The sequence below is a fragment of the Oryctolagus cuniculus genome, chromosome 2 (genome assembly GCF_051225735.1).
Source record: "Oryctolagus cuniculus isolate XC-2025 breed Fujian yellow rabbit chromosome 2, ASM5122573v1, whole genome shotgun sequence".
Lineage (NCBI taxonomy): Eukaryota > Metazoa > Chordata > Mammalia > Lagomorpha > Leporidae > Oryctolagus > Oryctolagus cuniculus.
In genome coordinates, this window is record NC_142868.1 from 2561343 (window position 1) to 2584576 (window position 23234).

Sequence of the window (23234 nt, forward strand, 5' to 3'; positions counted from 1 at the left end):
ATCAGCTGCCCCCTCCCTGACCCCAGCACCGACGGGCTCCTCGCTCAGCCAGGGTCACTCTGGGGGAGCAAAGCTGCCGTGGGGCGGACACAGCACAGACACTGGGCCCGGTCTCCACGGGCAGGGGCCGGGCCGTGCAGGGGTCAGGGTGGCGTGCGCCCGGGGACCCAGCTGGACGCCGCTGCCCACGCCTCGGCGTCGGTGCTGGACGTGCGACCCCGGGAAAGATGGCGGCGGGCGCTGGGAGCCGAGTGCTCGTAAACTTTAATTTCCGTACAGTAGAGAAACACAGTACAGGCCACACGGGAGCGGATTCACACGAGGCCCCTCGATGCACAGCGTGCCCCAGCCGGACGCAAGAGGCGCCGGTCCCGGGGCCCAGAGCCGCCGCGGGAGGTGCAGCCGGCTCAGTCCTGTCCCCAGCAGGTCCCAGCTCCCTCTGCCCGCCCCACGGTCACCAGGGAGGACAGGCCTGCGTGTCAGACGCCCCCTCCTCCCTGCTGGCTGCCCGCAGCCTGGGGGCCGGGGGAGCCCCTTGTGGCCGGGACAGCGCGGCTCAGCAGCAGGGGGTGGCCTCTCCGGGGCTGGCTCTTCCAGGGGTCAGAGGCCACTCGCTCTCCAGGACGCCAGGCGGCAGGGCGGGCAGCCCCTGTCACAGCGCGGGGTGGGGGGCGGCTGGGGGGATGTGAGGGGAGGAGGCGGCTTGGGAGCCAGGGCCTGAGGCAGGTGAGGGTGAGGCTGAGTGAGGGGCGGGGCAGGTGAGCCCCTCTGCAGGGGCTGGGGCCAGGTGCACCTGCAGGAAGGGCGGGGCTGGAGCAGCACCCTGCACGCAGGTGAGCCTAGGAGCACCTGTACGGGGGACATCTGGCCCCTGGGCCCGACGCTCCCCAAGGCTGCGATGCGGGGCCGGGCCGTGGGCGCCGGGGCGGTCCTCGGTCTGCGGCGGGCGGCTCACACCACCACCTCGGGCGCTATGCTGAAGAGCAGGTCCTCATTGCCCCGCCGCACCTCCAGCAGCAGCGGGGACTCGGTGAGCACGGCCTCCTGCAGCTCGCTCGAGTCCGACAGCGGCCGCCCGTTCACCTTCACGATGACGTCGCCATCCTGGATGCCGCCCCTGCCGGCCGACCAGGACCACGGGGTCACCGCCGAGCCCCGCCCGGCCTCCCGTGGCGCCCCCCCACCCCCAGAAGTAGCCCCTGCAGCCTCAGTCTTCCCGTCTGTGAAGTGGGGTGAGGGCAGGAGCCTGCACAGCCCCAGGTCGGGGGAAGCAGCCCAGTCCTCGGCCCCCCGCTCCCGGCCCCCCGCCCCTCCCCGGCAGAACCCACCTCTGAGACGGGGAGTTGGGGACGACCTCCTGCACGTAGATCCCGCTGCTGACGGTCGGGAAGTCGGGGTTGCTGGCCTTCAGCTCCTCCACCAGGCTGAGGACGCAGAGTGGCTGCTGAGGCCCCGGCCCCACTCCGGGCACCAGGCTGCCCTCCCTCCTGCCACCCCTCCCACCGCTGGGGCCACCGCGTGTCCCCAGGAGAAGCTGGGGGCGATGGCAGAGGGGAGGGAGTGGCAGATGGCAGAGGGGAGGACACACGTGGGAAGGAGGAAGGGTGGACGGACGGCAGGCAGGAAAGACGGCTGAATAGCTGGGGAGGAGGGATGGACGGTGGACGGGGCCGTCATGGCGGGACACAGCAGACTGGACGGATGGGCGGATGATGGACGGGTGGGTGGGTGCGTGCATGGATGGATGGATGGACGGATGCATGGACAGATGGACAGATGGCTGGGTGGATGGGTGGATGCATGGACAGATGGACGGATGGCTGGGTGGATGGATGGACGGATGCATGGACAGATGGATGGATGGCTGGGTGGGTGGGTGGGTAGATGATGGATGGATGGATGGACAGATGGATGGACGGATGCATGGACAGATGGACGGATGGCTGGGTGGGTGGGTGGGCGGATGCATGGACAGATGGACGGATGGCTGGGTGGGTGGGTGGACGGATGATGGGTGATGAATGGATGGCTGGACAGATGGGGCAAAGGAAGAACACACATCAGATAACTTGGAACATTCGTCTTGACGACAAGTTGCTTTTCAGCTGCTGGGACGAAGGACGGTCATTTCAGGGATGGTGTGGGCTGGAGGGCGCCGTCGGCCGTGCGCCCCGCGGCTCCTCCCAGAGCGCCAGGGCTGCCTTCCGTGAACCCTTGCACCCCCGCCCTCCCTCCCTCTCCTTTGCCCACCGCTGTGCACGGCACACCCAGGGTTTCCAGGCGCCGGTCTGTGCTGGGCCTGGCGCGGCGGCAGAGCTGCAGGAGGAGCCGGACACGCCCGGCCCCAGCGAGCTCACGGCCAGGTGAGGGGTGGGGAGTGGGAAGGTCTCCCCAGCAGGCAGCTCCGGCCCAGTGGGGGAGGAGACGCCGCGTGTCCCCCACATGTGTGTACACCAGAGCCCCAGGATGCGGCCTTATTTGGAATAAGACCTCCGCTCGTGTAAACAGAGCTGACGGGGGCGGCCCCACGTCCACCGGCTGCTGTAACTACGAGAAGCCGGGGCGGGCTTGGACCAGACACACAGAGGCAGGTCATGTGGGGACACAGACAGAGAGCGGGCTGAGGGACGCCCGGAGCCCCCGGAGCTGCGGGGAGAGCGAGCTTCCCCTGGGGCCTCTGGGGGGGCGGGGCTGGCCCTGCCCCCCGCACTGCAGACTTTGGGCCTGCAGAGCCATTTCTGCTGGGTCAAGCCCAGCTTGCTATGGCAGCCTTAGGAGGCTGCCTGGAGGAGGCGGTATTGGAGCATGGTCCCGAGGGAGCCAGCGCCATCTGTCAGGCGGAGAGGGGAAGCGCTGGGCTGAGGCTCCCAGGGCCGGGTGTGGGCAGGGGGCTGTGGGGAGGCCGCAGACACCCACCTCGGGGTGACGGTGCGCATGCGGATGCCGATGAAGCGCTTCTTCCAGTCTGGAAAGGGGGCAGAGTGGGCGTGGTCAGGACCCTGCCTGGTGGGGGGGGGGCTGGCTCTGGGCCACCCCCTGCCCAGGTCTGCCCTGCACAGAGGCCCAGGGTCTGCAGCCCCCGCTGCACGCCCTGTCCAGTAGCCAGCGTCTGCACCCCCAGCTGCACACCCACCCCAGAGGCCCAGTGTCTGCACCCCCAGCTGCACACCCACCCCAGAGGCCCAGCGTCTGCACCCCCCGCTCCACACCCCGCCCAGTAGCCAGTGTCTGCACTCCCACCTGCACACCCACCCCAGAGGCCCAGTGTCTGCACCCCCAGCTGCACACCCGCCCCCGTGGCCCAGTGTCTGCACTCCCACCTGCACACCCGCCCCCGTGGCCCAGTGTCTGCACCCCCACCTGCACACCCGCCCCCGTGGCCCAGCGTCTGCACCCCCACCTGCACACCCGCCCCCGTGGCCCCCGGGGCTGTCCTCCCGGCCTCACCCGTGATGGGCACGGACCTCACCTCCATGCCCGCTTCCCCCCAGCCCCCAGTCACACAGTGAGCGCCAGCCGGACGCCACGCCCCATGGGCGGAGCTCCTTTGAACCGCTCCCTGGGTGGCACCCGCAGCGCCCCCACCACTGCCTGCGCTGCAGACTTGGAGCTGACTCACACCCAGCAGTCGCCCAGACAGATGCTGAGTCATCACAGAGCTCGCCGCGCGAACGTTCCATGAAAGTCCGACCGCAGTGGAAAGCAGACACCAGTCACAGAGCCGTCCCAGTCCCGGAAGGACCCGCCGCGCTTCCCCACGCATGGACAGGATGGGAGAGGGAGGCCAGGCTGCAGCCCTGCTAAAACGTCTTAGGAGATGGGGGGGTCCCTGGCTTCCACCTTAACAGTAGAAGGCGGAACGAAGCCCAAAGCAAGCAGGAGTGGGGGGGGACGGGGGCGGGGCACGGCGGAGTCAGCGCAAACCAAGAGCCGCTCGGACATCCACGAACTCCAAACTCCGTGCCCCTGCGGCCCGCCGACCCCAGCGAGCAGGGACGCTTGGTGTGCGCAGCAGGGGGCAGGGGGCGGGTCAGCGGGGGCAGGGGGCGGGTCAGCAGGGGGCAGGGGCAGGTCAGCAGGGGGCAGGGGCGGGTCAGCAGGGGGCAGGGGCGGGTCAGCAGGGGGCGGGTCAGCAGGGGGCCAGGACACGTGACCACTTCGAGAAGAGGGACTCGCCCCTGGCCATTTCCAAAGTGGGAAAACGGGTTCCTAAACAGCTGCATCCCCAGTGAGGTCTCCCCTCAGAGGGAAGTCCAGCGCCGGGTCTCCCGGGAGGCCTGCCCCTGGCGAGGAAGCAGACACGCCGCCAGGTCTACACAGCCTCCGCCAGAAACCTGAACTCGTTTGGATACCAAACCGGAAAAGCAAAAGCAAGCTGGCCAGATCCGCGTGCATACAGACAAAACGGTTCCTCGGGGCAGGTGTGGGCCCAACCCTGGAGCTGCCACTCGAGGGGCGGGGCCGTGGCACAGCGGGTTAAAGCCCTGGCCTGCAGTGCCGGCATCCCATGTAGGCGCCAGTTCCAGTCCCGCTGTTCCACTTCCGGTCCAGCTCTCTGCTGTGGCCTGGGAAAGCAGCAGAAGATGGCCCAGGTCCTTAGGCCCCTGCATCCACGTGGGAGACTGGGAAGAAGCTCCCGACTTCAGATCGGCCAACAGCTCCGGCCACTGCGGCCATGTGGGGAGTGACCCAGCGGATGGAAGACCTCTCTCTCTGTTCCTACCTCTCTCTGTAACTCTGCCTCTCAAATAAATAAATAAATAAATAAGTAAGCCTTTTAAAATTATGCACCACTATAGATTTCTTTTAAAAAGTTGCCCCTTGAGACGAGACGCCCGTGTCCCATATGGGAGCGCCTCCCGGTCCGGCTTCCTGCCGACGAGCGCCCGGGGGCAGCCGTGAGGGCCGTGGGAGACCCGGGCTGAGCTCCAGGCTCCTGGCTTCCGCCTGGCCCAGCCCCGGCCACTGCTGGCATCTGGGGAGTGAAGCAGCGGACGGGCGCTTGCCCCCTCTCTGTCTCTCAGGTGGAAGAAATAAATCACTTACAAATAAAGCAACGACACTGCGTCGACAGACGAACACCAGCTCCCCAAATGATCATGGTGGGAAAGGCACAGAGCCCGGGGAAGGCGTCGCCTCCATCCCTGGTCCGCACGAGAAACAGAGGGGCTTCTGCGCCCCGTAAGGGACACCCAGGCGGCGCCAGGGCCACCCCCACTGCGGCGGCGGAGGCTGGGACGGCACGGAGGGCGCGCTGCCTGTTCTGTTCGGTTTTTCTGAGTTCAAGCCCAGCAGGAGAGACAGCGACAGCGGAGAGAAGACTTGAGGCTGACTTTACTCAGGGCGCGCCCAGCCACCTGCGCAGAGGCTGTCGGGCGGCCAGGACTCTGGGGCGCTCGGCCCCGCACGCTGACCACCGGTGGGGCACGCGCCCAGGAGTTAGGGAAGATCTGCCTAAGCCTCGTTCCCAAGTCGGGAGATCCAATGTCGCTGAAACGCCCAGTCCATGGGCCCCTGCGCCCGTGTGGGAGGCCCGGGAGAAGCTCCCAGCTCCCGGCTTCCGCCTGGCCCAGTCCTGGCCGTGGTGGCCATCTGGGGAGTGAACCAGCAGATGGAAGACCTCTCTCTCTCTCTCTCTCTCTGCCCATCAAGTAAATACATGAATATTTTTTAAAAAAATAAGTAAAACGCCAGCTTTTAGACTCAGCACAATCCCCATCAAAATCTAAAAGCCTTTAAAAAGTTTGAAATATTTTTTATTTATATGAAAGGAAGAGACAGCGAGGGAGAGAGAGAGCGCTCGTGTGCTCCCAACCGCTGGTTCACGCCCCATGGACACCCACAGCCTGCGATGGCCAGGGCTAGGACGGGCAGGAGCCGGGGACTCCCTCCAGGTCTCCGCTGTGGGGCAGCCGCCCAGGCACCTGTGCCGTCTCTGCCGCCCCCCAGGTCCGCGGGAGGCCGGGCAGATGGGAGCCCACGCTCCCTCCCAGGGGCCCTGGCGCCGCAAACACGGGGCTCAGGGCCTGCAGGATTTTGTTTTTGTTCTTGTAGAACTTGACAGACTAATTCCACAATTCACACGGACATGCCAGGATCTAGACAACGCGAAACATTCGAGAGGGGCACAGAGCCCTCTGACGTCACCCCCGGGAGCCACAGGGACGGCGGCGGGCCCGGGAACCAGGGGCCTGGACGATGCTGCTTGCAATGCATGGTTTTTTCCTAACCCCACGTTTCCCAGGGGCTTTTGGGAGCCAGCGCCTGTGAGCGCGACGGCTACTGCACCGGGTTCCAAGACGCTCCAGCAGGGACGGTTCTGGAACAGCTGGCCGTCCAGAGCGAAAACCAAAGGAAGAGAATCCAAAAGGCTGTGAGAGCTTTCGAAAACTTCAAAATGCATTCTGGGCCTAAGTCAGAAACCTCAGAAGAGAAGGTAGGGATGCGGAGTTAGCAAGGAGCTTTGCTTCTTTTTACATAGTTACTTACTTATTTGAAAAACCTAGAGAGAGGGAGAGAGAGAGGGAGAGAGAGGGAGAGAGAGGGAGAGAGAGGGAGAGAGTGGGGGGGAGAGAGAGAGAGAGAGAGAGGTCTTCCATCTGCTGGTTCACTCCCCAGATGGCCGCAACACCCAGAGCTGGGCCACGCCAAAGCCGGGAGCTTCTTCTTGGTCTCCCACGCAGGTGCAGGGCCCCAGCACTTGGGCCGTCCTCCGCTGCTTTCCCAGGCCACAGCAGAGAGCTGGATTGGAAGTGGAGCAGCTGGGGCTGGATGGGAAGTGGAGCAGCTGGGACTCGAACCAGCGCCCACGTGGGATGCCGGCAGCTTATCCTGCTCCATCACAGCGCCAGCCCTCGCCCAGTTTTGAATCAAGGCCGACTTGGCACAGCTGGCCGCAGCGATGCTGAGTACGGCGACCCAGCCGTGAGGGATGCCGGGGCCGCAGGCGGCTGCTTCACCCGCTACACCACAGCGCTGGTGCCGGCACCCGGCAAAGATCTCTACACTCCGGCAACCGGGACGTGGCTCCTTCAAGAAACTGGCTTCCATCAAAGCCACGGTTGGGGCAGTGGCTACGCGGCCCTGGGGAAGCCCGTGTCCCGTGCTGAATTAGTTCCTGGGTAAGATCCTGGCCCTGCTTCTCAATCCAGCTTCCGGCTCAAGTGTCGGGTCCTGGTCACGCACGAGGGAGACCTGGATGGTGTTCCTGGCTCCCGGCTTCAAAAGGAGAACACCAAGAGCCGAAATTTTCAAGGGGCAACCATTTCCTCCATGCTTCACCGGAGAGGCCCGAGGGACAGCGAGTGGGCAGGGCGCGGCCCCAGGCCCGGCTCTTCACCCTGATCTGCCTTTAGCTCTGGAGGTCCCCTCCAGCTGTGGGGGAGTGGGGAGGGCCGTGGGGGCCAGGGCAGCAGCGAGAGGCAGACAGCGCCAGTGCCCTGGTGGCCAGAGCTGGTGGGGAGGCGGGGCGGCCGGGGCGGCCGGAGCGGCCCGGCGCAGGGGCAGCCTGAGGTGGAGCCAGGGGCTCGCGGATGGACAGGGGAGGGAGATGAGGACCCGCGGCCCTTCAGTGCCAGGGAGGAGGCGGCGGGCAGGTCTCTCCGGGAGCGGCCTGGCAGCCAGTGTCTGAGGAGAGCTGGGCGGGGGCCAGGCCGGAGGTGTCAGCCGGGCTGGGGGAGCGGGGCCGGGGTGTCTCTCTGGAGGCGGCGTCTGAACGCTGCACACTGGCCTGCGAAAGGCCGGGGGTGAAGCCCAGGCCACCCAAGCTGCACCCTGCAAGGCCTCGGCTGCCGGTCACCACTGCTCCCAGCCTGAGGCCTGTGGCTTCCTGCCCACCTGCAGTAAAGCCTCCCCTGGGTCCAGGGCTACCCGTGGGTGCCGGGAGCCTGCCCTCCCGCCCACGGGCCCCGCCCACGCTGCCTGACCAGCAGGACCCTGCCCGGGCCCAGGCTCCCCAGGATCCGGATGTGGAGCTGAGCGAGGGCCTGATTCTGCCTCTTCCAGTCCCTGCGACGGCCACGGGGGAGGGTGCCGGCGTCCCGGGACAGGCGCAAGCTGGGGACATGCACAGCTATGGTGCACAAAACGGCGGATTCCACCCCAGTCAAAGCCCCAAGCCATGGCAAGAACCACGTTCCATGAGCAGGGCGGTGCAGGCGCTGGGTCTGGTCCCCAGCGCACCCCGGCCCGGCTCAGGACGCACCCACGGTTCCCCTGGCACAGCCCTCCCCACCCTGCTCCGGGAACAGAGCCCGCCCGGCCACGGCTCCCCCAGCGCTGGCACAGCCGCCCAGAGGCCACGCCCCCCAGCCCAGCCTACTGGTGACTCCTGAGCCCCAAAGCCCCCGGTGACCGCCGCACCCCAACCCCGGGCGAGAACAAGAAAGTGGGCATCAGCGCCCCGACTTCGCGGAGACGGTTCGTTTCCAAGGACTTTAACGGGGTCCGGGACACCTGGTATTTTTATTTTTTTACAAAAAGCAGAAACAAACAGGAATGAGCTTCTGCAGAATTTTGAACACAGAGGGCCTGTCGTCCTGCCGCCACTCACCGTGGAGGCGACGCGGCTCTGGGCGCAGGGCAAGTGCTTCCCGGGGGCCCAGACGGTCCCTGTGCAGCAAAGCAGGGACCCCAGACCCCGGGGGGGGTCTTACCTGAGGTGGGACACGAGGAGGAAGGGGCAGCTGCACCCCACCCGCCACCCAACCGCTCCGTCTGCCCCGAGGATTTCCAAGGAGGTGGTGGAGTGAAAGGTGCCCGTGGAGCCGCAGGGAATTAAATACAAGGGCGTGGTGGACAGGGAGGAAGGAGGCTGCGATGGGCCAAAGGCGCACAGTTCTGAGCTTCCTAGTGGCCAGGACGACAAGGGCTCGCAAGGTGCCTGCTGGGTCCCCCACCCCACGGAGGGAGCCCACAGCTCCTCTGGGAAGGCCAGGCCCTGCCCGGCTGCGTTGCCCCCACCCAGGGCACACGGAGAACAGGCGGCGGCTCCTCGCGTGACCGGTCCTCCCCGCACCGGTCTCGGCCGCACGGGGGTCCGCGGGCGTGGCTGGCGGGGTCCTGCAGGAGGCCCCTGCTCTCAGTGAAGTGCTGGTGAGGGGGCTGGGTGGAGACGGGGGGGGGCAGGTGCAGGTGAGCAGCATTCGAGGGTGAGGGAGGCGGCCACGGACCCCGCCCGCTCCCCGAGGGGGCCTCCGCCCAGGGCGGCTCTCACCCAAGAGCACCTTGTGCCGGGATGCCGGGTGCTCACGGCCACCTAGGAGGCGGCAGGGGCACCAGACGCCCGCGTTTGGATGGGAGCTGGGGGGGGGAGGCTGGGGGGGTGCTTCCAACCATTAGGGTGGTCTTGGGCTCTGCTCCCCTACGGGGAGCCCAGCACCGCCCAGCCACAGAGAGAGTGAGTGCCTGGTGACGCAAAGGACGCGAGGACACAGGGCAGGGACACGGGAAGTGGACGAGGGGACGGCCGAGTGCGGGGCGGGTGGACGGGTGGCATACGGGTAACGGGTGAAGAGTAGGATGGGTGTGTGGATGGGTGGATGGTAACTGATGGATAGGTAACGGACGGGTGGGTGCGCAGAGGACGGGGGAAGGGAGGGAGGAGGGAGGACCAGATTCTGAGAGGCAAGGAGCCACTCAGACCAGCGGGAGCCCCGGCAGTCGGAGCCGAGACGAGGGGTGCCTGTGGCCCTGAGCTGAGGAGGGGCTACCCTGGGGTCTCGGGCTTCACGGGGGTGGGGGCAGTGAAGGGCCAAGTCCCACCGTGCCTGCGCCTGCGCCTGCCCCCGGGGCTCCGCCTCCCTGCCGCTCGCAGCCACTCACCCTTCACGTGCTTGCCTTGGAACTCGGTGAGGAAGCGCGAGATGCGGTCGGAGGGGATGGCGAAGGAGATGCCGGCCGTCACCTTGAGCGTGTTGATGCCGATGACCTCACCATCCTGGCGGGGGCGGGGCAGCGGTCAGGCCCCGCCCACGGCCTCCAGGGCCCGGCTCCGCCTCGGTGGCCAGCCCTGCCTGCTGTGGGAGGCTGGCGGACAGCCCCTCCGCCCTGATAGCGTTCTCTTGGGCCACACCTCCTCCCGCCGGCCTCCAGCCCCGTGGACTCCGCTCCCGCGTGGCGGACCTTGCTGGGGAGGCCCTGTCTCCCGCCTGCCTCCCTGGCTGCAGCCTCACTGCCCCCAAGGAGCAGGGCCCACCAGGCCACGTTCCAGTGGCCGGAGAGAGGTGACCAGGCCGGCGGGGACCCGTTCTCTCCAGAACTGGGCGGCAGCCCTGCAGTATCCCCCACCCTGTTGGGCCGGTACCCCCTGGGCAGAACCCGTCCCAGGTCCATGGGACCTCACGTGGCGATGCACTCCGGGGCAGGAGCCCGTCTCCACAGCCTGGCACACACACCCCTGCCCCATGACCTCCCGGCATCCCAGCCAGGGCCCAATCAGCTCGGCAGGGACCCCCGAGGGGCCTGGGCAGAGCCTTGTATCGAGGCTCCCGCAGAGGGCCAGCCAAGGACCCGGTGGGCGGAGGTTCTGCCCCTCCGCGGCCACCCCGGGGCCTGGACACACTCAGCAGCGCCTGGCCTGGCCTCCTGGCCTCCGGCTTCCACTCCACCCACACCAGCTCTCGCCAACACCGGGCCATGCCTTAGGCTGCGAAGCCTGCAAAGTGAAGGAAGCAGCCCTGACCCCCGCCCAGCCCGGCCGCACGCCCAGGCTCCCCGGTCCCGGCGTCTCCAGCCACCCTGCTGCCTGCGCCCCGGGGCCCCTGCTGTCCCCGGGTGCCCTCCCTTGCACTGATCCTCAGTCTCCACAGTCTGCTAACACCCCCACCTCCAGGAAGCCCCTCCGGATCCCGCGCCAGCTGGAAGGCCAGAGCCATCCCAGGGGTCCGCACCGGCCACCGTCCCCACGGGCAGACATCTGCACCTGCTTGCTCAGGGCCCAGGAGCTCTGAGCGGAGGTCTTGGTCTGCTGGAGACATCCCACCCAGGGTGAGAAGGGGCTGACTCCATGGACGGAACCAGGAGTGGACGGAGGGGAGGATGAGGCCCCCTCCCCCACGGGTGAACCGAGAGCCACTTAGTCTCTGGCCCTGTGCTGTTTCCACGCAGCCCAGGCAGCTTCCCTGGTCACCCATCATTCGTGGCGGCCACCAGCGTCCCTGAGGTGCCGGGCAGGGGTTCTGTCCCCCTTGGGGCCTCCAGCCCAGCCGTGGCCGACCGAGGGGCGTGCCGGACGCCCTGCACGGCGGGTCTGGCCCCCACGTGAGCGGAGGCCCAGCCAGGCAGAGCCTCGGTTCCGGGGGGCACTCACCAGGTTCACCAGGGGTCCCCCGGAGTTCCCATACTGCAAGGGGGAGAACAGGGTGTGAGCCGGGCCCCAGCCCCGCCCTCCTTCCCACCCTCGCTCCACCCAGATGGCGTCCCCAGCTTCACAGAGGCACAGAGAGACCCTCGGAGACCACCCGAGGTGGGGGCTGGGCGGCTGGCGCTCCCAGCCCAAACCACACCCTTGGGTGCCGCAGCCACTGAGGGCTTGTAGCATGGACTGGAGCAGGCAGGGCCAGGGGCACTGGTTCTGCTCCTTCCGGGAGACCAGCGGCCGCCGTGGGCACGGGCTGGGGGCAGCGCAAGCCCACGGAGCGAGGCGGGGTGGGGTGTGGGCCTGGCCCTCGGGAGGGAGGTCCGGCGGGCGGGACGCACGTTGATGATGGCATCGGTCTGGATGTAGTCCATGTCGGAGTCGCGCAGGCCCAGCTCCCTGCCGTCGCGCTGGGCGGTGCTCACGATGCCCGTGGTCACTGTGTTCTGCAGGGCGAACGGGCTGCCGATGGCCACCACGAACTCGCCCGGCCGCAGGTCCGCCGAGTGGCCCAGTAGCAGCACTGGCAGCTTTTTCTGGGGAGAACATGGTGGGGGGTATCAGCCTCTGCCTCCGGGAGGGGCCTCTGCCGAGACCCTGGGCCGGAGTTCATAGGACAGCGGCTCAGCTGCGGGGCCACGCGGCGCCCGGCCCCTCTGACCACCTGCTGGAAGCCCCGGGCGCAGCCGCACCGCGATGGACGCAGCGGGGCCGAGCTCCGCCAGCACCTGCAGGCCAGCTGAGGGCTCTGGGGACCCCTTGACCCGGCTCAACCGGAACTCCCACTACAGCTACCCGGGAAACTGAGGCTGGAGAGGTGAGGGACTCCGCCAAGCTCCTCCCCCCCCCCAAGCACACTGAGACACCTGCACACCCCCTCTGGTATTCCTACAGGGCCAGGGGAGTGCGTCTGTCCATCTGTCTGTCCGTCTGACTCCGCCCCTGGGCTAGAACCCTGCCAGTGGCCGCATCACATTTGCCCTGCGCTCCTGGAGTCACAGAGCTGCGGGGGGCGGGGGGACCTGGAGGCGTGTCGGCAGGTGCACAGGCATGCGTGACAGCGGCGGGGCAGGAGCTGTGCTGCGGTGACAACTGTCATACGTTCAGTCTCCTGGGCCATGATGGGCAGGAGCAAGGCCACGCCCACCTCCAGGGCTCTTCCCCGGGAGGGCCGTGACGCCCCCTGCAGGCTCAGGTTCAGCCCAGCCCCAGGGGAAGGTCTGGGTCCAGACACCTCCAGGGCGTGGCCTGGCCAGGTCCCTCCCAGGGGCCCACACCGGGGACGACACTGAGAACAGGCCGGGGTGCGGCCAAGCAGCCGCCCTGCCCCGGGAGCTGTGATGGGGGGCGAGCTCACCTCGGAGCCTCGGCTTCCCCTCCGGAAGCTCCAAGGTTAACCAGGCCCCTCCCCACAGGGGGCCGCGCCCGGAAGTCCAGGGGCGCACAGCCAGGCCAGACCTTCTAGAAAGCGCCCGAGGGGTCACGGGAGGATTCACCCAGCCCGGGCAGGGGCTCGGTCGGCGTGGGGGAGGCACAGGTGCAGCCGGTGAGCAGGCTTCCCCGGGGACAGTGGCACCTCAAGGAGGGGCCCGGAGGGGACAATGAGGGACCCTGTCCTGCCCCTCCTGTGGGCCGGGCACCTCCCGCCCACCGCCCCCCGGCCTGGGTGCAGAGCTCCGGGTCCCAGGACTGGCTCAGCCCAGGCCCTCCCGGCAAGCTGGGTAAGCTGCTGGTGGGCAGGCGGGGCCGGCAAGTGCGAGACCCCCGCCCCCTCCGCAGCCCCTGGCCGGCCAGCGCCGCCCACCTTGGGGTGGATCTTGATGGTGGCGATGTCGGACTTCTTGTCGATGTCCTTGACGGAGGCCTCGTAGGCATCCCCGTTCTGCAGCTGCACCCGGAGCTGCTCGCGGCCCGAGACGGCGTTATTGCTGGACACCACGTGGGCGTTGGTGATGATCAGGCCGGCCTCCGACACGATGAAGCCGGAGCCGCTGGACAGCGGCACGTTGCGGCCAAACAGCGGGTGCCTGTGCTCGGGCAGGCGAGAGGGTCTTTAGGGAGGGGCCGCGAGGGGCCGGGTGCGAGTCCCGGCTCTGCCGCCCCCGGCTGGGTCCTGGGCCAGGTCCCCGAAGCCTGGGCTGCTCACAGCCACAGGAAGTACTCAGGGCCTCTGTCTGCCCGTCTGGAAAATGGGCCATCTGCACAGGTCACAGTCCTGCTCCCCAGGCAGGGGGAGGCGGGAAGCCAGGTGTCGCTCAGGACCCTCTCCCTGGGACCCGAGTGGACGCCCAGTGCCTGGGGCTGTACGGCAGAGGCCGGTGGGGACGAGGCGTGTCCCAAGAGGGAGAACACGCTGGGGGGTGGAGCTGTGGAGCACCCGCCCGGGCAGGGACGGCCTCTGCAGGTGCATGGCGTCTCCTTGGCCCCGGGGCGGCGCTGGAGTCACAGCTACTGCCGCCGAGCCAGGGAGGGAGCGGTCACCTCAGGCTCAGGGCCACCCTACCAGTTAGGGGCCGTGGGCTGAGAGGTGCACTCAGCTCCAGGGCCCCCATGTTTGTGACAAAGCTGACAGGACGTCCAGAGACCGGAGTCGCCGTCAGAGGGCAACGCACAGAGGCCGGGGCCCCGGGGGAGGCCACGAACGCCAGGGGGCGCAGAAGCCCCCAGCAGCCAGGGGAGGGGCGGGAACTGGACCTCAGACCCACGGGAGGCGGCGCCCCCTGGACGGTCCCAGGAAACCTAGCCGGTACCTAACTCCACGGTGCAGGGGCAAACAGCCCAGAGCCACGGAGCTACTCGCCTGGGTCGGGCAGGTGGGTCCCGGGCCCAGCAGCGGCTGGCACCTAGCACTCAGCCGCCTGCACCGCCGGCACCACCTGCGTGGCTCGGCAGCAGCTTCCGCCCCTCCCCCACCAGCTCCTGGCAGCCCTGGGTCAAAGGTCACAGTGAGAGGCGCTGATGGGCATCTTGTCTCGCCAGCCGAGGCCGACGTGGGTGCGGGCCGGGCCACACCGGTAATTAGCTGGCTCTGTGCCGGCGCCCGGGGCCTCGGCCAGGCCAGCGCAGCGCCACTCTGCCGACTTTGTCAATGACACGTCTGGGGCCTGGGGCCTGGGGCCCAGGGAAGGGCAGGGAGGGGCCAGCGTGAGCCATGGGCTCTGCTCCGGGCTCCGAGACACCGGGTGGAGCCTGGCCTTGGCTCTCGGCGCCTGCACACCTGCGCACATTCCTCTGGCCTCCGTGTCCACGTCCAGGACCTGGGGGGCACAGAGCCTGCTGCTGGGCTCCGGAAGAGGCAGGGAACAAACCAACCCAGTGGACTTGGGGCACCCGGGCAGGGGACATCCGTCAGGGCCAGGGGACCCTGGGTCCCACACGGGCACCCACCGCCCACTTGTCCACGAGGTGGGCACCCCCGGACTGTCCTGAGACAGGCAGGCCGAGGCCGGCTGACATGGCACTGGACACGCGTGTGAGGGCGTGGCTGAGGGCGCTGGGCCAGGTGCTCACTCACGCCCCCTGGAGCGCCCCAGGAGGCCCCCTCACGGGGAGTGGCCTCCTGGGGGAGCCAGTGTGCCCAGAAGCAAGGCTCACGCTGGCCGCCGATCCCTATCGGGAGGAGCCAGGGCCCTGCCTGCACGGCCAGCGGCTCCTGCCTGCCGGCTCCCTGCACGCCCGGGAGGAAGGGCATTTAGGAAGGCGTTTGCTAACTCCTCCTCCTCGGGGGCGGGGCCGGCCCAGTGCACCTGCAGCCCTCCTGCTCCCCGGCCGACGGGAGAGTGGAGTGAGGGAGGCCCCCAGGGCCCGGCTGGTGGTGGAGGGGGCTCGGGGGGCTCACGCACCTCAGGAATAGCTCAATGTGCACCACGGCCGGCGCGATCTTCTCCACCACATCCGCGATGAAGTTGAACTTGTACCGTGGGCTGCTCACCTGGTGGAGACCTGCGCTGGCAGGAGGACCCCGTGTGTCAGGGAGACCCGGCCCCTGCGGGATCCACGCCGCTCCCACCACCCCACCCCCCGGCCCCTGCGGGATCCACGCCGCCCCCACCACCCCACCCCCCGGCCCCTGCGGGATCCACGCCGCCCCCCGCTCCCACCCCGGCCCCTGCGGGATCCACGCCGCTCCCACCCCCCTCCCCGGCCCCTGCGGGATCCACACCACTCCCCGCTCCCACCCCGGCCCCTGCGGGATCCACGCCGCTCCCACCCCCCTCCCCGGCCCCTGCGGGATCCACACCGCTCCCTGCTCCCACCCCGGCCCCTGCGGGATCCACGCCGCTCCCACCCCCCTCCCCGGCCCCTGCGGGATCCACACCACTCCCTGCTCCCACCCCCCTCCCTGGCCCCTGCGGGATCCACGCCGCTCCCCACTCCGACCCCGGCCCCTGCGGGATCCACGCCGCTCCCACCCCCGCGGGACCCAGAGGGCCTCCCAGAGAGCCAGGCTCGTGCACCGCGCCAGCCCCCGGGCTGTCCCCGCCAGGCTCGCCCTGTCTTCTGGGCCCACACGGTCGGGGCCCATGCCTGCACCATGCTCGGCCACACCTCGGCCCGACCGCGGTGTGGGGGGCGGGTACAAACTTCCCCGGAAGCTCCCCCAGCTTGGATTTCTGCCGCCATCAGCAGTGACGGCACCCGCCGAGACCCGAGACCGCAGGCCCGCGGCATGTGAGTGGCACGAAGCCCGCCGGCCCTCGGTCCCCCTCACGGCCTGAGCCTAGCGCTCCAGGTCCCCACCAGGCTTGGCTGGACACAGTCCGTCCGCTGTGTGGCTGCAGACGGGCGCTCGCCCTCTCTGGGCTCCACCTCCTCGGCTGCACAACGGGACCGAGGTGCCCAGCCTGTGACGAGCCGCCGGCCGCCGGGGCTGCCACCAGACCACCGTGGGCACAGGCCAGAGTTAGGCTTGCCTCAGCGCTTCAGGGAGGGGCCTGCGAACCAGGGCTGGTGGCAACCGGAACCCAGGTTCCCCCGAGGGGCTGGGGGCCCCCCGCAGGCAGTGGTCTCCGCCCCCACCATCGGGAGCGAGCGCCGTCCCGTGCGCGGCCCCCAGGCGTCCCCACCTCCAGGCGGCAGCCAGGACAGCATCTTTGCTGAGGCTGAGGCACTGACCCCCTCGCCCGAACCCACAGGACGGGAGCTCGGGCGTGGGGGGCGGGGAGGTGTCGGCCGGGACCTGGGGCGTCTGCCTCGCTGCCCACTGCGGCCAGCCCGCATCAAAGGCCACTTGTCCGGGCGACATCGGCCCTCCCAGGCCCCCCGTCCATGTCGGGACGACCCCCACCCCCGGGTCAGGCGACGCCTGCACGTGGTTATCTGGGGTGGGGGCAAAGCCGGGGGCGACTCCCGCAGAGCAATCTGGAAAGGATTAAAACAACAAACGGCCAAGGAGGCCTGGATCGGGGCCCTGGGGTGGGCCGGGGGCTGCGGCAGAGCCAAGGTTTGGGGCCGGATTCCCACGGAACAGCCGAGGCTGGACCCCGCGGCCCCTGGCGCCCAGCACCGGCTCACGGGCACAGGGACGGGCCCGGGTCACCCTGGCCCCTGCAGCCGCTGGCCCTGTCACACACACAGTAGGCCCACACACAGCGCTGTCAGGGACTGGCAATGCCTTGGGGGTTCCTGGTGTCCCCCAGCCCTCTCCCGGCGCGGCATTGGTTCGTTCCGCAGCCCAGGGAACCGGGCCTGGGAGGAAAGCCCGCTCGGCCCCAGCGCGGCCCCGCCAGGCCTGTCCCTTTAAGGCAGCGTGGTGGGTGGTGCGGGGGGGCCTGTGTCCGGCCCCCCCGTGAGTCAGCGGTGACTCAGTGGGTAGGAGGAACTCACACACAAAACCCGGCCCCTCCGCCCCGAGAACAGACGCTGTTTATTTGGGGTTTGGGACAACCCCGCCCCCACCCCTCAGCCAAAGTTCTGAAGTCAACAGCGGCCCCGACCACACTCGCCGCGAGCTCCCGCCGCTCCTCCCTGGGAGGACCTGACGGACGGCACCACGGTCATGGTCAGGGCCAGGAGGGACAGCAGCCGGTCTCAGGGCTCTGGCTTGGCAGGAACGGAGGCACAGGCAGAACCTGGAGGGGATCCGTGGCCTGGCCCTGGAAGTACTGACTGCCCAGGACACTGAGGCCCGACGCCCCACACAGCCGCCTTGTACTGCTGCACAGGTTGTGCACTGCACGACTGCAGTGTCAGGGCCAAGGTCGCAGTATGGCCAGCTCCCCCCGGAGCTGTGCAGTGCACAACCCACCCGCCGGCACGCATCACTCCCCCTGGTGCACACCAGGTCGAACCAGGAGGGAGACCCCCTTCCCCTGTAACGCCAAGGCCACTTCTTTATTGTCCTGCCTGTCGCCCAGTGGTCATCTGTGAGCTGGGGACAAGGGAGCCCATGGAGGACCGGGCGTGCCCACCTGCCCACAATGCAGCTGGCTGCTCCCCCACTCTCAGGGCCCCTCCCGGGTCTCACTGGTCCCAGGACGTACCCGAAACTTCCCCTGTTGACAGCGGCCCGGAGTGAGCCGGACCCCCGCCAACAACGCCCGCCCCAGCCCCACCGTGGCTCCCAGATGGGCGGCAGCTGCCGGCCCCCACCCCCGGGCCGCAGGGCAGCCTCTGCCTCCCTGCCGGGGCCACGGCCGCTGGGCTCCGAGCTCTGACCCCGCTGCATTCCCGCAGCCATGCGCCCATTCTCCAGGCCGGGAAGCGAGGCTCGGAGGAGTCGCGGGGACGCCCACGGCACACGGCCAGAGCACACTCACCTGGCTTGTGGCCAACGGGACCAGCCGCCCAGCCGCCCAGCCCCTGGGAGAGCCCTGCCAGCTCGCTGTGCTGTCAGAGGCTAGGCAGGCTCTGCACCACCCACGGCACAGCCTCCTCTTCCAGGAAGCCCTCCCTGCCTGGCTGGGTGCGGTCAGCTGATCTGGGCTCAGGGTCCTCCTCGGCTTTTACGCCACGCAGGGCGCTTCTGGTAAACTCTCCCAGAGACCCAGCAAGGAGGGCCACAGCGTCATCCCTGTCCCACAGCTGAGAAGCCCAAGGGGCTCGTCCTGGGCACGCGGCCGCGCTGTGACTCAGCCCGAGTGCTGGACGCGAGGAGCGGAACCGGGTCCGCCCAGGCTCTGGCCGGCACGTGCCAGCCCAGCAGGCTGCGCACTGCACAACTCCAGGGCGCTGTGGCCCCCGGCACACGCGCACACGACCTGGCCACCCCTGCCGCACAGAGGCGGGTTCTCAGCCACGTATTCCGTGGTGCCCTCAAACAAGGTGGGGCCCCTTCCTCAGGGTGTCCGGGGCCGCCCGGTGCAGGGAGCGGGGCAGGAGAAACCCAGAGCTCAGGGCAGAGCGGCCCGTGGTGCCCGGCACAGCTCAGGACGGGGACACGCAGACCCAGGCGGCGCCAGCTGAGCCCAGAGCAACCTGGAGGGAGGCGGGCAGAGCCGGGTCCCCCACGCGGGGAACGCACAGCCAGGCTGCCCGCGCCAGCCTCACACGGCTCACAGCCCGGCCAGCGGGGCCAGCCCCTGCCCCTCTCACCCCGGGGGCTCCCAGACTTGGACCTGAAGCCCGGGCTGGGCCGTGGTCAGGGTCTGCTTCCCGCCGGGCAGCGGGGAGGGCAGCCGGGCAGCCGCTGGGCCCAGGCTCCTCTGCCCTGGGCTCCGGACACCCGGTGGCCGGGCTGGGCTCTGGGCGGGCAGGGCTGCGGCTGGGGGCTGTGGCAGGGCTGGCAGGGAGAGAGGCAGCGTCCCTTCCTGCTGAGCCCCGGGTGCCGGACTCCAAGCCGGGCACAGACCCAGCAAGCTGCGAAGAGGATTAGGAGCCGAAGCCAACCAAAAGTCTCCACTAAACACAGCCGGGAGGCACCACCGAACCCAACCGGGGTCGCACAACGCCGCCCCGGGCCCGGCTCCGGCTCCGCGCTCAACCCGATCTCTGCCTACCCTGGCCTATGCGGGGCTCCCAGAGACTCGCAAGGAGGCCGGAGGGCCCAGGACTCGCCCACCGCCGGCCGACCCTCCTCTGTGGTGCCCGGCCTCGTGTGGGCCCCAGCAGGGACAGAACAGATGGGGCCTCTGCCCTGGGGAAGAGGGAAGACAGAGGGAAAGCAGAGACACCAATGATGGACACAGGTGCTGTGAGGGGTCCAGGGGAGACCCCAGGCGAAGGCAAGGGGAGGCCAGGCACAGCGGCCAGGGGAGGCAGTGGACCGAGTAAAGCAGAGGGTGTGGGGGGACACTGGGCAGTGCACAGAGTGTGTGCAAAGGCCCTGGGGTAGCAGGGGGCTGGCGCACTGGCACAGAGAATGAGAAGGCATCGGAGGGCGCTGTGACCCAGGCACGTGTCAGGGAGGGACGGGGCCTGAGTCATCGGGGACGAGGCCGTCGGCGCGTAGAGGCTGGGAGGGGGCAGCTACGCAGGGGAGGGGACAGGGCTGGCCCCTGCGGGGCGCCCTCCCTGCGGAAGCAGCCAGAATGGGCTGTGACCCACGTGCGCTGGCTGTGGCCATCAGTCCGGAAGCTCCGGCCAGGCCCTCAGGAGGGCAGGGCCGGGCGCTGCCGGAGGCTGAGCCTCAGGGCCCTGCTGGAAGCCTGGGCCGGGGCAGCTGTCAAGGTCAACCAGACCTGGGTCGGGCTGGGCCTGGTCACTGCCCCTCCTGGCCTCGGCGGGCACCACTCGGTCCTCCACGCAGCGCGGGGTCCACGTGCGCCCCCTGCCCACACCTGGTGTCCGAGGTCCCTGCACGCCAGGTGACGTCAGCGGGGTGTCCCCAACAGGACGGAAAGGCAGGCAGCTGGCCAAGGCCAGATCCGAGGTCACGGCCGCCTGGACTGCGCCCGGCGCCCCCTCTCCAGCCTCCGCTCCCATCTCCCTGGCACCAGCAGCTGCTCTTGGGACCTGTGCCTCGGCCTCTGCCCTGCCCGGCCCCCCTCCGGCCTCCCCATGTTCGCGTGGGGGACCCTCCCACCTTCCACCGCTCAGCTGCCCCCCTGTGGGAGTGGCCGGACACCGATCCGGCGGCAGCGGCGGCACTGGCAGCAGTACACAGCGCCACCCATCGGCCGGGTCTCCTCTTCCTCCCTAGAGGGCACCCGTGGGGCGCAGGGGGTCTCAACGGGGGCAGGGCCCGCCCCCAGGACTGGTGGCCCCACGGCTGAGCCCACCGCGCGCCCCGGCTGTGGTTTAAACGCGACGGTTCCTCGCACGCAGAGCTCGCCAGAGGGTGCGCGGAAAGCTAAGTGCACAGGTTTCCGTACCTGCGTTGCCACCAGCTTTGAAAAGACCCCTGGCCCGTCCCCTCCGGAAGTCAGCGGCTGGAGCTCGCTGGCCTGGGTGAGGGCCCCAGGAGGCGGGGCCTCTGGGGAGGGACCGGGAGCCGGAGCTCCTCCCCCTGCGACCTGCCCCACCCTGCTCGCCCTTCTGCCTTCTGCCATGTGAGCACGCCCCCCCACGCCTCACCCGCCGGTGCCCCGATGGGGCCCACCCAGCTCCCAGGCTGTGCCCCAGCAGATTCAAGGGAGCCCACGCCCACGGGCACCACACTCACAGCCACTCACCCATCCCTGCCCCCAGCCCAGCCTGGCGCCGGCCCCGCTCCCAACCAGATCCGCTCCACGCTGCTGCCCTGAGCTGGGCGCAGCTCACGGCGCAGCAAAGCGAGTCCCTCTCCCCGGAAAACGTGTCCTCACCCTTCCCGGCCCAGCCTGGGCACCTCCTCTCCTGCAGGCCTCCCCCGTGCCCCATGACCCGGGCTCCTGAACTCCAGGCAGCTACAGGGTCTGGAGGGCACCACGGGCTGGGACCTGGCACCCAGCCGAAAGCAGGGTTCCCAGCTTTGTCCGGTAAGACACAGGCTCAGCGGGGAAGAGAGGACCCCAAGCCTCCCGCAGGTAGGGGGTGCAATCTGGGGTCTGGTGGACAGAGGAATGCCCCAGGCCTCTCCCCTCAACCCAGCCCATCAGCACCTGTCCCAGCAAGCGGAGCCGCGCTAAGAAACCAGTGGCGTTCCCCCACCAGGGGAGAGACGCTGTCACAGGAGGGCGGTGGGCACGGGCGTCAGACAGGGAAGCGTCCCGGCGGCCAGAAGCTGGAGACATCCAGCTGGGGACCCTCGGGGGTTCGGCTGAGCCCTGGCGGCACCTCTGCCGTGCTCAGCCAGCTGGGGGCCGGCTGGCTACCTTGCTGGGCCTCGGCCTCCCCACCTGGAGGGCCGGGACTTGGACAGGCGGCTCCCCCCGGCAGTCCAGTGGCGCCCAGAGTGCGGGCCGGACTCAGGCTCCCCGGGGGCTGGCGGGCGCCCCGTGCCCGGCTTACCCGAGGGGCAGGCGCCCTTCTGCAGCTGGCGCACAGGTGTCTCCGAGAGCTGTAGCGCGCGCCGGCCGGCCGCCTGCAGCGCGCACACGTTGGCGTAGGTGCGCCCGTCCGTGCCGCACACGGGGTGCGCCCAGCGGCAGCGGCACAGGCCGCGCACGCACTCCAGGCTCTCCCCGCACGGCGAGTCGAGGGGGCGGCCGCAGGGCTCGCCCTCGCCCGCGGCGCACACCAGGCAGCAGTTGCAAGGGTCCGGGACGTAGCCGCCGGGGCAGCGCGGGCTCGGGCAGCGGGACACGTCACAGCGCGCGGGGCACGGCGGCGCGGCCGCGGACTCCCGGGCCAGCGCCAGCGCGGCCAGCGCCGCCACGAGCAGCGCCCGCGCCTGCATGGCGGGCGGGAGCGCGCGCGCGCGCGGGGACTCCGGGGCCGGGCGGCGGCTCGGACGGGCGGGCGGGCGGGCGGGCGCAGGGGCTTGCCCGGGCGCGGGGACGTCACAGGCGCCCGCTCCCTCGGCCGAGGGTCTGCGGGCGCCGGGCCCGGCCGAGTTTAAAGGCGACCTCCGCCCGCCCTCGTGGGAAGGGGGCGGCGCGGCCCCTCTGCCGGCCCCGCCCCGCCCCGCTGGCCCCCGCCCGGTCCAGGAAGCCCGGGGCGGGAGTCACGCAGGGGCGTGGGTAGGAGCCCCCAGCACCCCTCCCCCGAGTAAACAAGGCCAGGCTCCACCCCCAGCTCGCGCAGGCTCCGCCCCGCCGCCCCCGCGCCGCCCCTGCGGACCGACTGTGAGGAAGAGGCCCCGGGCGGTCCTCAGCGCCCTCCCGGCCGTCCAGGCTGCGCGCTCCGGCCTCCCCGACACTGGAAGTGGCCGCGGCTCGCATCTCCTTCAAGCTCGTGGCAGGGGCGGGAGCAGCCCTGCCTGACCGCCTGGCATGGCGGGAAGACCCCTGCTCTCCTGGGGGCTGCAGGCTGCCCCCAGGCTGTTCAGGCGCCCCTGGGGAGGGAGGGCCCCTTCGGAGGAGGGCCTGTCCGGGGCCGTGTGCGGGAGCCCCTGCCGCCTGGGAGGCGTGGGAGGCCGCGGTGAGCCTGGGGGCTGCGGGCGCTGACTCCTTGTGCAAAACCCTTCGTGTCCTGAGCGCCTGCGGAGCCCCTCTTGGGGTGGCCGCGGTGACGCAGACCCGCAGGGATCACGCCGCCGGCACTGGGGGTGCTTGGGTTCTGCGCAGCGCCAGCCCCTGGTGCCGGCTGCCGATCTTCGATTTCTGGTCCAATGTTTCGACACCCCGGGGGGTGGAGGAGGACCCCTGGCCCGTGCGGGGGGGGGGATCTGATCCCGGCGTGGGGGGCGCGGTCAGGGAGGTGTCCCTGGGGCAGACAGGAAGGGCAGGGGTGGCGGGGGGAGGCAGTGACTGCAGAGGTGGGGCGGCCAGGGGCTGATGCCCCGGAGACCTCCGGGTGCGCTTGGTTTGTGGCTGTGGCCCAAATGCCAGGGTTGGGGACCTCAGCGGGCTGGGGGCCGGAGCTCCTGCTCCCTGGGGGTGACCCGGGCAGACGCCCAGCCTTCCAGGACAGCACGCCC

General features: G+C 69.7%; 1 protein-coding gene across 3 annotated transcripts; it reads right to left on the reverse strand.

Moving 5' to 3' along the window:
• Window positions 1-246: 246 nt before the first annotated feature.
• On the reverse strand, window positions 247-22223 carry HTRA3 (HtrA serine peptidase 3). 3 transcript variants are annotated; one of them, XM_070067990.2, is made up of 9 exons: window positions 21665-22223; window positions 15199-15298; window positions 13161-13383; window positions 11698-11892; window positions 11309-11341; window positions 9823-9937; window positions 2917-2965; window positions 1329-1424; window positions 247-1117 (listed from the first exon to the last, which is right to left on the reverse strand). In XM_070067990.2, the coding sequence occupies exons 1-9, from the start codon at window positions 22050-22052 to the stop codon at window positions 952-954; spliced, it is 1365 nt and encodes a 454-aa protein (XP_069924091.1). In that variant the 5' UTR covers window positions 22053-22223; the 3' UTR covers window positions 247-951. The 3 variants fall into 3 exon arrangements, with proteins under 3 accessions (XP_069924091.1, XP_069924092.2, XP_069924093.1); XM_070067991.2 differs by lacking the exons at window positions 247-1117; window positions 1329-1424; window positions 2917-2965 and adding an exon at window positions 8445-9060; XM_070067992.2 differs by lacking the exons at window positions 247-1117; window positions 1329-1424; window positions 2917-2965 and adding an exon at window positions 8445-9102.
• Between the last annotated feature and the right edge of the window lie 1011 nt (window positions 22224-23234).

Excerpts from the sequence above, each read along its gene's own strand:
- HTRA3 (XM_070067991.2), bottom strand. The coding sequence starts at position 22,052 with ATGCAGGCGCGGGCGCTGCTCGTGGCGGCGCTGGCCGCGCTGGCGCTG. Across the intron at positions 13,384-15,198 it reads CACATTGAGCTATTCCTGAG|GCACCCGCTGTTTGGCCGCA; the intron begins GTGCGTGAGCCC and ends GCCCGAGCACAG. Across the intron at positions 11,342-11,697 it reads AGACCGATGCCATCATCAAC|TATGGGAACTCCGGGGGACC; the intron begins GTGCGTCCCGCC and ends TCCCCCTTGCAG.